Source organism: Entelurus aequoreus, linkage group LG01 (genome assembly GCF_033978785.1).
Source record: "Entelurus aequoreus isolate RoL-2023_Sb linkage group LG01, RoL_Eaeq_v1.1, whole genome shotgun sequence".
In the NCBI taxonomy this organism is placed as follows: domain Eukaryota; kingdom Metazoa; phylum Chordata; class Actinopteri; order Syngnathiformes; family Syngnathidae; genus Entelurus; species Entelurus aequoreus.
This window is the reverse complement of record NC_084731.1, coordinates 40,347,017-40,362,157: the sequence shown is the minus strand read 5'-3', so window position 1 is coordinate 40,362,157 and position 15,141 is coordinate 40,347,017. Positions and strand designations below refer to the sequence as shown.

General features: G+C 41.9%; 1 protein-coding gene across 1 annotated transcript in view; it reads right to left on the bottom strand.

The window, feature by feature from the left end:
* Nucleotides 1-2,043: 2,043 nt before the first annotated feature.
* The window catches only part of mcm2 (minichromosome maintenance complex component 2), a 27,475-nt gene continuing 14,377 nt past the window's right edge, over nucleotides 2,044-15,141 (bottom strand). The window contains exons 13-20 of the mRNA XM_062069379.1: nucleotides 7,611-7,782; nucleotides 7,419-7,545; nucleotides 7,212-7,324; nucleotides 3,506-3,670; nucleotides 2,886-2,960; nucleotides 2,629-2,811; nucleotides 2,397-2,552; nucleotides 2,044-2,248 (exon numbers count right to left, since the gene is read on the bottom strand). Coding sequence (XP_061925363.1) covers nucleotides 2,138-2,248; nucleotides 2,397-2,552; nucleotides 2,629-2,811; nucleotides 2,886-2,960; nucleotides 3,506-3,670; nucleotides 7,212-7,324; nucleotides 7,419-7,545; nucleotides 7,611-7,782 — 1,102 coding nt within the window. The 3' untranslated portion in view covers nucleotides 2,044-2,137. The remainder of the gene's footprint in view (nucleotides 2,249-2,396; nucleotides 2,553-2,628; nucleotides 2,812-2,885; nucleotides 2,961-3,505; nucleotides 3,671-7,211; nucleotides 7,325-7,418; nucleotides 7,546-7,610; nucleotides 7,783-15,141) is intronic.

Below are 15,141 nucleotides of genomic sequence, written 5' to 3'. Positions count from 1 at the left end.
CGGCACACACTTTAATATGGAAATTTAATGTTAGTGCGGCCCGCAAGTTTTGAAAGTGTCATACCTGCCAACACTCTCATTATTTCCGGGAGACTACCTAGTACCAGGGTGTGATGGCACTGCTTTTAGCACCCTCTACAGTCTGCCCAAACGGTATACCTGCTGGACCACATGTAGATTGCAGTTTTAGCTTTCTCACATAAGTGACAGCAAGGCGTACTACCTCAGCAGCCACACATCTTACACTGACGGTACCAATACCCAGAATCCCATGCAGCCCTAACTCTTCTGCTCAACCAACGCACGGGGGGGGGGGGGGGGGGTGTGTGATGTGTGGGGGGATTTGGTGGTAGCGGGGGGGGGGGGGGGGGGGTGTATAATGTAGACCGGAAGAGTTAGGGCTGCATGGGATTCTGGGTATTGGTTGTGTTGTGTTTATGTTGTGTTACGGTGGGATGTTCTCCAGAAATGTGTTTTTCATTCTTTTTTGGTGTGGGTTCACAGTGTGGCGCATATTTGTAACATAACAATGTTAAAGTTGTTTGATACGGCTACCGTCAGTGTAAGCTGTGTGGCTGATGAGTAAGTATGCTTTGCTGTCTCCTATGTGTGCAAGTAAAAGCAACATACAACATGTGGCTGGGCTGGCATGCTGTTTGTAAATGCTATAGAGGACAATTACTACAGTGCAATTAGGGCACTCCCTTATTCAGCAATTAGAGTGTAAATAGGATTATATTTTCCCTGGGAGTTATCTATGAGAGACACTAAGATCCATAAGTCTCCTGGGGAAATTGGGGGGGTCGGCAAGTATGTAGCTGAGCCGCATCAGAGTGGTCAAAGAGCCGCATGCGGCTCCGGAGCCGCGGGTTGCCGACCCCTGGTTTAGGGTATCCAGAAACTCAGTCCAGGCCATCGACTGCGTCATCAAAGAATAACTGAATACAGAACTGGTATGCCATGACACAAAAGTGAATAATTTGTATCATACCTATGTTGCTCCATAAAAAAAAAATGATTGGAGAAATATGTAAGCTGGGGGAAAAAATAACTGGTTCAAAAATAATAATCTAATAACCTTTATTGGTTTGTACCTTGATGTGGTTTAAGAGCTTTTCACTTTAACATGTCTACTTCTGATGTGACCACCACTTGTGATTATAATTGACGCTTTGTCCTTTATCTGTGTTCCCCATTCTTTAGGTGCAGCTCGCGCAATGTTTGGAACAAAACATTTGTAAATAATAAAAAATCCTTTTAAATTGCAGTTTTTGCCTCATTTTAAAGTCTTGAAGAAATACCCAAGGCTTTTCTTTATTTTTATGTTCTTATTCTAAATATTGTCGTTTGTCTGACCACGGGTCATCTGACTTCACTGAGGTACATATGTGCACATAAATGTCATTTTAATTTAGTTCACTTAGACAGAGAACTAAAAAAAACTGAATTTAACGAATACATTTAGTTTTAATAAAGTTTGATAATGTTGATTGATAATGAATTAACTTATTGTACACTGTTATTCATTTCCGCATATGTCCACGAGTCAAATGTGCAGTCAGGAATATCCTCAAGTTAATTTGTCCGATTAATACAGACGTTTTTTTAATAAAGTTTGATAATGTTGATTGATAATGAATTAACTTATTGTACAGTTATTCATTTCCGCATATGTCCAGGAGTCAAATGTGCAGTCAGGAATAACCTCAAGTTAATTTGTCCGATTAATACTTGTCCGATTAATACAGACGTTTTGTTAACGCTGTATTATGAAAAAAACAGCGACGGGCAGTCAAAGCCGAAGTGCTATCGATCGCTGTCAATGACGTAAGAGGAAATGACGTAAGTAAGAGGAAATGACGTAAGAGGAAATGACCCCGGAAGTAAATGGGGGGTGGGAAGGTTTTTGTACTGGGAAGAAATTTGGCGTGACAGCCTCAGTCTGGACCCCCTCTCCAGGGGCCCAGGCTTAGACAGAATGTTTTTTTCTGAAAACGTTGAGGACCCCCTGCTTTGAATGTTAGGTAGGAAGACAAAAGGCTGTTTAACAAACACAATTTTATTCAGGAACAGTTGAAGTTGAGAATGAGGTGACATGTACACGTATTTACACACGCTCCAACTCCGGAGGCGCCTCTTAGAACTGCTGAAGGATGAGTTTCTTCTTGCTGTCATGGCTGAAGTGGTTGCCGCGGAACAGCTCGCTGTCGTAGAAGGCCGACAGGCTGTGGATGTTGATCTGTCTCGCCTGGGGGAGGACAGTGACATCATTTAGCGTCAGTTTTTTTTTAAACACGTTAGCAAGTTGACCTGCAATGATTAGCATTTGTTTTGCTTGGGTCTCATTAGCACAACATCATCTTGTCATTTAGCAGACATGTTTACAGTGAACTCGCCTTGTCCTGCAGGTCCTTCTCTGGCACCTCCACGGTGTCGTTCTGAGCTCCGTAGCGGTTCCTCTGGTAGGCTACCTGTTCAGCCACCAGCTGCTTGAGGATGAAGAGCAGCAGCTCGTTGTTGTCTTTGCGGTACGCCAGGTACCGGGCGAAGGTCTGCGGAAGAGAACACCGTGAAGACCAGAGCGCAAACTTGCAGGGACGGTCTTTGAGTGGATGTATTGTATTGCACCTTCCTCATGCTCCTCATCACGCTGAACTTTTGCGTGTCGATGAAGCTCTCCAGCATGACGCGGATGGCCATGTTGACGTCGTCCTCGATCACGTAGTCCCTCAGGTGCATCTTGGCGTGGGCCTCGGCCAAGCGGATCATGGACTCGATGTGGCGCACCGTGATGGGGATGCTGCCGGTGGCCTGTTGGCGGCAGGGCGCGGCTTTTAGAAGGCCGGTTTTGAAGATGGACGCCAGAACGTGGGGGTGTGACTCACCATAGACTCTTTGCGCAGGTCACTGTAGATGCGAGCCACCTTGTCCTGGTCCATCTGGTTGAGTTTGGGATGAACCTGCACCAACACTTGATGATTATTGCCATGTCTCGCCGCTATTTGTCATGTCTGTAAATTTCAAAGTTAACTTCCAGCGTAGTCACTCCATAGTAACATACGACCGCCAGACAAGTTTAGCTGCCTGACCAGGGCTCAGAAAATCTGCAGAGACTCCTTCCACGCCCACCAAGGACTGTTTTCACTGCTGGACTCTAGAAAGAGGTTCCGCAGCCTCCGTAGCAGAACCTCCAGGTTCTGTAACAGCTTCTTCCCTCAGGCCGTAAGACTCTTGAACGCATCATAATAATCCCCTCAATTCCCCCCAAAAACGGATTAACTCGCTGGAATATAAAGACAATATAACATACATCCATAAACGTGGATGCATATGCAAAAGTGCAATATATTTATCTGTACAGTAATTTATAAATGCACCTTATTGATTTTTTTATCCTGCACTACCATGAGCTAATGCAAAATTTCGTTCTTATCTTTACTGTAAAGTTCAAATTTGAATGACAATAAAAAGGAAGTCTAAGTCTAAGTGAACAGACAAACCATACCCTCTCCTTGGCGTAGATGATGTACTTCCTCAGGAGGTCCTGAGGAACGGGCGGCACATTCGACGTGTTGGGCAGAACCACTTCCTCCAGAACCACGCCCCCTTCCTTGTTGCTGGGGTGATGCTTCTTGTGGGAACCCACCACAAAGCGAGCCAACATCTCATCCTGCACACAAGGAACACATCAGAGAAAACCTTTCATAGAGCCTCCAATGGGGGGCGCCACTAAAAAGCTGCTGCAATAACTTCATTCAGTCCCTCTAGGACTTTTCTGATTGTTGACTTATTTTTCAGTAACATTTATTCAACTTGTGATTTGATGAAATTGTTTTAAGTGTTCCTTGTAACCTTAACCGCAAAAAGCACAGCATTGCCACACAATTTTTTAAAACAACTATGTCAGTGGTGTCAAACACTTTAGATCGGGGGCCACATGGAGGAAAAATCTACTCCCAAGTGGGCCGGACTGGTAAAAATCACGGCACGATAACTTAAAAATAAAGACAACTTCAGATTGTTGTCTTTGTTCAAAAATAGAACAAGCACATTCTGAAAATGTACAAATCATAATGTTGTTTTTTTTTACACTTACATGTTGCAGTTAATAGTATTTATTGCAGTTAATTTGTGGTTATTTATACTTTCTGAATAAATTATGTGATAATGTTAATCAGTCAACTCATTGGTGTTCATTTTCAATCCATCGAGATAAAAAAATATCAAAATCAAATTACAGGATGTTATTTATGTAGTTTGCTCATTTTCCTCGACTGCTGCACTAACATGGTTTATTTTAATTTTTTTCACATATGTAGCATCATCTACAAAGATACAAAGAATTGCTATTGCGACATCCAGTGGACACATTTAGAACAGCTGTTTCTTTCATTCAAACATTTTAGCTCATTTTTATACTTAGTAAACTCATCCCGTGGGCCGGATAAAACCTGTTTGCGGGCCGTACGTTTGACACCTCTGCACTAGATCATACTTTGAGCTCATTGTCGAATTACTTTACTGTTTTAATTTATTATAATTAATAGCAATAGTTGGTTATAATTGTAGAAAGAAACGCTACCAGTCGTCCACAAGTCACTGACATTCCCCGTGTAGTTCTTAGACTTGAAAAGTCTTTGTCCATCTTAAACGTTCATTTATGTTCCAACACATTTACTACCGCACATTAAGAGCATTTGTGAACTGTTAGCGATTTATAGCGCATACATTTGTTGGTAAATGAGGGACGATGAGGGATTATTGTCTCACTTCAACATCTCTAATATGTACTGTAAATGCTGCCTCTTTGCTAGGTCAGCATTGCAAATGAAAATCTGTTCTTAATTGTCTTTCCCTGGATAAATGAATGTTGAATAAATATATGTCAACTATGAAGTACGGGTGTACGGTATGCCGGTATTAGTATAGTACCGCGATACTAATGAATCATATTCGGTACTATACCGCCTCTGAAAAATATCGGGGCACCCCCCCCTCCCCACCGCTCCCCTGTCGTCGTCACGTCGTGTCATTGCTGATTTACAAGCAGACGAGCATGTTCGGCAGCGCACAATCACGGAGTCCTTTCAAACAGACACAGTGTATAGACAGAAAAGGGAGAACGGACGCATTTTGGCTTAAAACTAACGATAAAGGTGAAGTTATAACGCTTTAAGACATGGCTAGCTAGCTAGCGGCGAACGTCCATTCGCGGTCTGCAGTGTTTTAGCTACTTCTAAATCACTAATCCTCGCCTCCATGGCGACAAATAAAGTAAGTTTCTTACAAGTATCATCTCTGCAGGACGAGGAATAGCTAAACATGCTTTACTACACACCGTAGCTCACTGGCATCAAAATGTAAACAAATGCCTTTGGTGGATCTACACCTGACATCCACTGTAATGATACCAAGTACAGTAGCGTATCTAGTCGATACTACTCTGATTACTTCGATATTTTTTGGCATCACAACATCTTCTTTCTTTTAAAAAAAATAATTATATTATGTTTATAAACTCAGGAAATATGTCCCTGGACACATGAGGACTTTGAATATGACCACTGTATGATGCTGTAATGACTTGGTATCGGATTGATACCCACTTTTGTGGTATCATCCAAAACTAATGTAAAGCATCAAAACAACAGAAGAATAAGTGATTATTACATTTTAACAGAAATGCAGAGAGAACATGTTAAAAGAGAAAGTAAGCAGACATTAACAGTAAATGAACAAGTAGATTAAGAATTCATATTCTACCACTTGTTCTTAATAATCTTGACAAAATAATAGAATGGAAAATGACAATATGTTACTGCATATGTCAGCAGCTAAGTTAGTTTGTTTGCTTACTACTAAAAGACAAGTCTTGTATGTTCACTATTTTATTTAAGGACAAACTTGCAATAAGAAACATATGTTTAATGTAGCCTAATATTTTTTGTGGTCCCCTTTATTTACAAAAGTATTGAAAAGTATCAAAATAATTTTGGTACCGGTACCAAAATATTGGTATCGGGACAACACTACTATGAAGCAAATGCATATATACCGTGTTTTTCGGATTATAAAGCGCATATTTTTTCATAGTTTGGCCGTGGGTGCGACATATACTCCGGAGCGACTTATGTGTGAAATTATTAACACATTACCGTAAAATATCAAATAATATTATTTATCTCATTCGCGTAAGAGACAAAGCAAATGGCAGCAATCGTCACTCACACGTCAACCAATAAGATTTTGGCGGGGGAGGGTCATGGCAGAAGTGCATTGTGGGTCCTGGGATGCTAACTGTTATATGCTATATGCTACTGTCGTAGCTATTAAAATGAATCACATCAACATTGGCGGTAACTTATAAAAACTGAGAATGGCTGAACTAAAATGGCACCAAAAAGGAAATCATATACTGCAGATTACAAGCTGGACGTAGTGAAATATGCAGCAGAGAACGGCAATCGAGCAGCAGAAAGAAAGGACATACCAAAAGCGACACTGGGGAGGAAGATTTCATCGGATTTAGCGATCGGGAGTGACAGATTGTTTGGTAAACGTATAGCATGTTCTATATGTTATAATTATTTGAATGACTCTTACCATGATGTGATGCGTTAACATACCAGGCACGTTCTCAGTTGGTTATTTATGCGTCATATAACGTACACTTATTCAGCCTGTTGTTCACTATTCTTTATTTATTTTAAAATTGCCTTTCAAATGTCTATTCTTGGTGTTGGATTTTATCAAATAAATTTCCCCCAAAAATGCGACTTATACTCCAGTGCGACGTATATATGTTTTTTTCATTCTTTATTGTGCATTTTCGGCCGGTGCAACATATACTCCGGAGCGATTTATAGTCCGAAAAATACGGTACTACTACCCACAAGGTTTAGCGCCGTAGACAGGAACAGGAAGTAGGTCTGAGCTAATTGGGTCATTTGATTAATAAAGAGTTGATATATTGTTACGCTATGTTGTTCCTGAAGAAAAAAAAAGTATGTTTTGATTAGACAGTTGATGTGTGAGCGCCGCTCAGACACAAATTCCATTGGCTAAAATGATGCTGACTGGCCAAAAATTGAGGGCATGGGACAAAATTTGTGGAGATTGGCGCATTTGCTAATTACTGGAGGAACTGTTCGTTTTATCGCATGCCAATGAAAACAATGAAAAAAAGTTTGTGTGTGTGTGTGTTTGTGTACCTGCACTGGGTCGACAGTGTCTCTGACGACACACAGAACATCGAAACGTGACACTATGGGCTCGGTCAGGTCCACATTCTCAGCAAAGGTCAGAGACGGGTCGTACCTGCCACCTGGAAGGACACGCCCACTGGTCGTTAAAATAAACAGTCCAAACACAAGGGCTGCGTCTGACGGTTTTGACGCTTGAGAGCTTCTAGAAGCTACCGATGGGGTTGGAGGCGGCCATGACGGTGCAGCGCGCCTGCAGCGATGTGACTATGCCGGCTTTGGAGATGGAGATGCTCTGCTGCTCCATGGCCTCGTGGATGCTGGTGCGGTCGGCGTCATTCATCTGGAGAGCGACAGAGTTATATTGCGTGTCGGCAACAGCGTGGCTGGGACAGAGGTTCCGCCCACCTTGTCAAACTCGTCGATGAGGCAGACCCCGCGGTCGGCCAGCACCAGCGCGCCAGCCTCCAGCGTCCACTCGCGGCTGACCGGGTGTCTCTGCACGTAGGCCGTCAATCCCACGGCCGAGGCGCCCTGACCTGTAGTGAACACCGCCCTGCTTGCCACCTTCTCCACGTACCTGCAAACAGAAACATATATAAATGGCCCATCGAATCCTAAATAACACTGCACTAGCGCCACTTAAGCACTTTGTCCAGTTTCCATCTGCTGTGACAACTAGAAACAAACGAGCCTCCACCAGGGGGCAGTGTAGCATATCCAGATGTAAAACCTCTTTTGCACAATCAGCCTTTTCATGTAAAGCAGGGGTCCCCAAACTACGGCCAGTGGGCCGGATACGGCCCCCCAGCGTCCAAAATCCGGCCCGCGGGAAGTCCCAAGTTAAAAATAAATAAAAAATAAATATTATTTTTTTTTATTATTATTATTTTTTTAAATGTGTCCTTACTAGTCCATTTTCTACCGTCTCCTAGCCACTCAGGCAAATCATATTGTCCAAAAATGCATCTTACCACCGATAACGTGACATGCAGCAAGTGCACTCTTTAAGTTAATTAGTGCGCGAGGAATATATATATATATATATATATATATATATATATATATATATATATATATATATATATATATATATATATATATATATATATATATATATATACACATACACACATATATATACACACACATATACATACACATATATACATACACATATATATATATATATATATATATATATATATATATATATATATATATATATATATATATATATATATATATATATATATATATACACATACATACATACATACATATATATACATACATACATACATATACATACATACATATACATATACATACATACATATACATACATACATATATATATATACATATATATACACACACATACATATATATACATACGTATATATACACACATACATATATATACATACGTATATATATATATATATATATATACATATATATACATACATATATATATATATACATACATATATACATATGTATATATACATACTGATGGAACGGGATATTTTCCATATATCCATATTTAAGTGTTACTTATTTCTAAACTCCTATCGTCATATAAAGAATAGCTAGTATTCTTCCTTCTTTTGAGTCTCATAGTGAGGTGTTGGCCTTCTAGATTGGAATGTGTCAGAGTAGAGATAACTCGGAGTAGTCTAAACAAAGAGAGTGGGGGCAGAGAGAGACGGAGGATCACGGGACTTGCGGGAGTTTTGAGCTAGACCGATCTGGACCGGGCTAGGGAACGCTTGGGTGCTGGATTGGTCTCATTATTGCCAAAGCTTTGACAATAAACAACAAAATACCAACTACTGCTTTTGGTGGTCAATTTAACATCAGCTTATTTGCCATTAAAAGAACTTGGGAGTGGACAGCAGACTTTGACTTCCTTGGGAGGAAGAGCTGTCGACGCAACAATTTGGGGGCTTCGTCCGAGATGGCACGCTGTTGATCGATGACTTCTTGCAATCTTCTGGACAGACTCAATTGGCCAATTCAAGGTGAGCAGAACCTTTCTTTTTAGATAAAATCTGCGTTAGGAGTCTGTCCTGAAGTCTGTAAGTCAAACACTATATTGTACCCCAGACGCAGAGCTGTGATTTCGATAGATTGATTGCATTTTTGCCGAGCCTGCCATTGCATTAAAATTGTAAATAAGTGGTCAACTCACGGCATTGTGTCTCGATTACCGTGACGGGCAGTTTCATTGACGAGTGAACTAATAGTTGGGTGTGGCTCACCCTGGGTAGTTGGTCGCTGCCTAAAAGAGCAACGGGGTGATAGATCCCAGTGTGATAAGACACTAAAACTAAGGAAGCGGGTTGATAGATCCCAGTGTGATAAGACACTAAAACTAAAGAAGCGGGTTGATAGATCCCAGTGGGATAAGACACTAAAACTAAGGAAGCGGGTTGATAGATCCCAGTGTGATAAGACACTAAAACTAAGGAAGCGGGTTGAAAGATCCCTTTGCGTTGAGGGCACTAGAATTAAGAAAATATAGACACAATGGCCTTGGAGTGTGCAACTCACGGCATTGTGTCTCGATTACCGTGACGGGCAGTTTCATTGACGAGTGAACTAATAGTTGGGTGTGGCTCACCCTGGGTAGTTGGTCGCCGCCTAAAAGAGCAACGGGGTGATAGATCCCAGTGTGATAAGACACTAAAACTAAGGAAGCGGGTTGATAGATCCCAGTGTGATAAGACACTAAAACTAAAGAAGCGGGTTGATAGATCCCAGTGTGATAAGACACTAAAACTAAGGAAGCGGGTTGATAGATCCCAGTGTGATAAGACACTAAAACTAAGGAAGCGGGTTGGAAGATCCCTTTGCGTTGAGGGCACTAGAATTAAGAAAATATAGACACAATGGCCTTGGAGTGTGACAAACAGAAATGTGATGGCGGCGGGGCAAAATGTGATGATTGGCTACCGTTCAATGATCAATTGAATGGACGGTTGTCGACAATGGAACTAGCAGGTAGAGAAAAAAAAAAAAAGGAGAACGTTCCTTGAAAGGGTTAAGAGGGAGTTTACAATACTCGAAAAGTCGTGAACTCAAACGTCTGGTAAAATAAAATAAAAAATAAATAAAAAAAAGTAACTGGAAGTTTTATGGTAAAGTGAAACGCAGAGAGTGTGTGAGTGGGAGTGCTTACGCGCGCTTGTGTGTGTGTGTGTGTGTGTGTGTGTGTGTGTGTGTGTGTGTGTGTGTGTGTGTGTGTGTGTGTGTGTGTGTGTGTGCGCTGGTGAAAATGGAACACTCAGGGAGAGAATTTAAGAGTTTGGCGTATGATAAAAGTAAACGGGGATTACGTGGAGAAACGAAATGCAGCAAAAGAAACGATGATTAATGACAGAATGAACTGATTGGTTTTTTGTCTGCCGCGCATGCGCAAGACAATTCAAACGACCCGCCCAGACTTTGACTGACACCGCCCCCTACTCCAGTGACAAGAGAAGGAGGTATTAACACGCCCCCTCTAAGATTGATCTTGCCTCCGAAAATTAACCCCTTCTACACGTCTGTCCATTTTCCTACGGCAGACATTTTTGACAAATGACATTAACAATAGGGGAAAAGGATGTTTATAACCTTACGTTACGTGAATGGTTTGTAGGACAACAGAAAATAGAAACATTGTGTGAAGTGTAAGGAAGAGTTAGGGAACAGGAGGTTGTTCGTAAAGGAAAACGAAAGTGAAAGAAAGATGAGAAAGTGACAAATGAAGGTATTCGTAAATGGTATGCTGTTGATTGTGGTTAGCTGCAAGTTTGTTTAGTTGTTTGTTTAGTTGTTTGAGTGAAATGGGAAGAAATCAATAGGAATAATTAGATGCAAAATGGAATAAAACTATGAGTGCGATAGAAAATGAATGAATAAATGAAATAAGTTCATTTTGGTCATATAATCAACCATCAACCATCAATCAATCAATCGTTTATCTATATAGCCCTAAATCACAAGTGTCTCAAAGGGCTGTACAAGCCACAACGACATCGGCCTATCCTATACATTCACTGAACATTAAATTACCTGGAACATCAACGTTAAAAGAGAAAGTATTATCCGCTTATTTTGCAAGTCTGACCATTTTCCTCCAGCAGAGGGCGGTGCACACCAGACATTTTTGACACATGACAATTATAGGGGCCTACTTTAATATAAGTCTCTTGCCGATGCATACATGCAAGCCATTGTTGACCTTGTTTCCCACCTGTACCTCCGGGAGGGAACCTTTGGCCAAACACTTTGGACTAAGTTAACCCTGATATACACGGTGCCAAAAACAATATATGGCAGGACATTTTATTCATCCCATGCAAAATAGGGCTAATGACAGAGCAACAAGGAAACGACTACTTAAATTACAGATCGCTGAAGATAAAAGGTTAAAAGAACCAAAAGGTCAAAGATCAGCTAGGGTATATTCAGCAGTGGGTGACCTTGCTTTTGAGTTCCAACAGGTGGAGGAAAGAATCCTCAACAGACGTGCGGTTGGACTCGGGTGGTGGACAACACGATGCTTCAAAGCCGGTCTGGGGTAGACACTGTTTCGGCTGTGACCAGCCTGGTCACTGGAGTAGTGACTGTCCGAACATTTCCGAACAGGAAAGGTTCCGTCGTGCCAACAAACGAACACGAAGGCGTGTAAGAGGACGCCCACATCAGGAGCCGCAGCAGGAAGTACCGACAGGACCCCTGCTGGACATGAGTGTCAACGGACAATTTTATCAGCCACCCATTCGATTCTGAATGCAGAGGTACCAAAAAAACTGTGTGCTTCCTCTTTAAAGGTCGAAGGCTTCGCTGGGGTCACAAGAAGGTTAACTGTCACCAAACCACTTCCGGTTCAGATTGCTGGACCTCCTTTACAGACTGTACCCTGACATTCAAATCGCAAAGAAGGAACATTCCTGGTGTTACCTGACGGCTGAACCACCCAGCTGCGACACCACTACCAAGCATACCACAGCCTGAAACAACAGGAATGGCTCTAACGGTGAAAACCCTGACTGACTGAGATGCTTCCGTGTGTTCTGCCACCCGACTCGCCATATGTTATGATTATTTATATATGTTGGAACTCAAGGTGTGGCTGCTCATGTTGACCTATCTTTGCAACAGCTAGCATGGTATAAGATGGACACAATTGTGTCCCACATTGTTCCCTTGCTCTCTGTCTCGCCTACAAAACCAAAGAACTTAGGTCCAATGATAAGACACGGCGTAGCTGCCAAACATTACACCGACACCCAAATACCACATTTTCAATTGTTTAGGTTTAGCCCATGGTTATGTTAAACACATAACTATGGGCTGCACTTTAGACACCTGTAGGCTACGAGGAGCTAGCAGCTACACAACAGCTGAGCTAAAACGACACATTACACATTTAAGCATATCAAATAATTATAGTTGCTCATTACATACACAAAGTTGCCATGGCAGAAGTCTGATAGAAAGTATTCAGTAACAAACGTGTCCGCATCATTCAACTTTCTACAACATGAGCTTGACTTAATGAATTATTGGGGCTACCAGGTGTGGTAAAATTTCAAAATACTATTGCTAAAGCATTCGCCACAAGGGTAGTATTTTTCTAGTATTGGTGACAATATAAATATAAGCATATTTGTTACTTTCACCATATTGAATAAGTTACATAAAAGCTAGGGTTTAGTTGAGTTTGAGTTAATTGTGATATTGCTAAGGGGTCCCCTACCCTAACACCATCCCCCAGTGGACCATAGAGGCTAAAGAGACTTTCATTGACCTCAAACATGACCTGTCCTCCGCTACTTGACTATTAGCTGACCTTTTTCTGAGATGTTTCTGAAAGGGATAGTATTACTAACACAGTCCTTTTTTCAGAAACAGAAGGGGGTGAGTGAGGGTGGATACAGACTCCTTGGAACAAAATCGACAATCATCCGACTCTGACACATTCCATAGTTTTAACGTTTTTCCCGTGGGTAAGAAGTTATAACTAATTTTAATTTGAAAATAACGATTTTACACATCGATAGTAGTTTAATAGATCAAATTTAGAAAATGGAGGAGGTGAGGGTGAACCATGTATAGTCTTTGACTTCACTGATATGATCAATACGGTACAAGGGAAAAGGTACGTACTGACTTGTGTTGACAATCACAGTGGTTGGCCGGAAGCAACAACAACCTCAAAAGAGGATGCAATATCAGTAATTAAATGACTTGTGAATGACCTAGTACCCCGACATGGTTTCCCCAAAAAGATTAGGTCAGACAACGGCAACCATTAAAAAAAATACTCACTTAGCCTTGGTCGAAAAGGCTTTCAGACTAGAACACAGGTTTGGGGTACCATCCTGAGTCCCAAGGCAAGGTTGAAAGGATGGACCAGAACATAAAAAACTAATTGGCTAAAATCTGTGCACAGACCAAATTTAATTGGATTGACATGTTGCAATTAGCGTTAATGATCATTCGAAGGTCCGTGAATAAAACTGTTTTACCGCCCTTTGAGTTTTTCACCCTATGAGTTGCATACAGGTCAGCCATTCACAGGACCAGCAGCCCCCATGGAAGGAGGACTCAGCGTAAAACCAAAATGGTATTTTACACAAAAAATTGCAGAATTTGTGTGCCAGTTCTTCTGTACAGATTCCCTTCCGCCCGCTGAGAGGGTCAAGATCAAGGTCATCAAACGCAAGTGGACGGAGCTCAGGTGGACTGGTCCCTTCAAGGTCGTGGAACGGACGTCCCACGCCCTTCGACTGGCTGGTGGAGGGGACACCTGGTACCACCTCTCCCTCTGCACTACAGCTGAATAACCTGACAGATCACCAGGGGATGTCATTGCTGACATCGCCACATCATCTGCCCCACAGCCCAGGAGACGAGAGAGATTTTCTACCTACATTACTCTTTTCAACTTCTATATTGTATATCCTTGTGTGAGACCAATCCAGTATGCTAAATGTTTCTTAGTTTTTCTTGCTTGTTTTCAGCATAACTGTATGTGTCGTTACATGAAGTGAAAAGTTTGATGTTTACCCCCGTTTTGTTACCTAAATTACTCTGATATTGATAGACGAAAGGCAGGATGTTGCACCCGGTAGTGTTCCCTGACGGACTGGTGCTTGGGCGTGTTCTACTGTCTTTGTGTCTCAGTTCATCCTTCCTGACGACAGTGACTGACAAGTGTCTAAGAACATACAGCGGACTTTAAATAGACTGGGTCAAAGGGGATAGCAAGACTTATTTTTTGACCTGTGCAGTGTGATTAATTACGGGGGACACAATAGCTATTACCGTGGTAATAACCTCTATATTTGTTACGACTCAACCCTGAACCATTGGTGTCGGATGCAGACAACATACTCTGGTAAGTTGTGCCCATCTTCCCTTTTATGTTGTTTTGGGGCTTGACCTGACTGATACAGACGCTAAAGGAATTATTAAAATTAATGTCCTTGAGAGGGCGTTAACTACCTCTACACCCTCTGTAGCACCTAAAGTACCACCCCACCTCGGTGGTGTTTCAAAGGCTCACATCCGTGCGTGCTAATGACATCACCACCGAAGGCCTGGTAACTTTGACCTTTGACCTTAGGAGCGGGTGCAGACAACCTGTGGCTCAGGTGGATGCCAAAACCTGGGTGACTGTGTTGCTTCTTCCGCTGGACGTCCCTTTTCCCACACTTACCCGCCCCTTTTAAGTTGACTGACATGTGTACCCTTCTGTTGACAATGCCACCCGACTTCTTCCCTTTGTGGCCCAAAAGCTGAATTACACGCGTTTTCAAATTACAGGACCCTCTCCGTCCCCCAACAAATTGGGTGACATCAACCCTTACTGGTGCACCACACTGATAGATGGCTCTAGGATAGGCCCTTAGGCACGAGCTGACTTATTCTGGTGTTG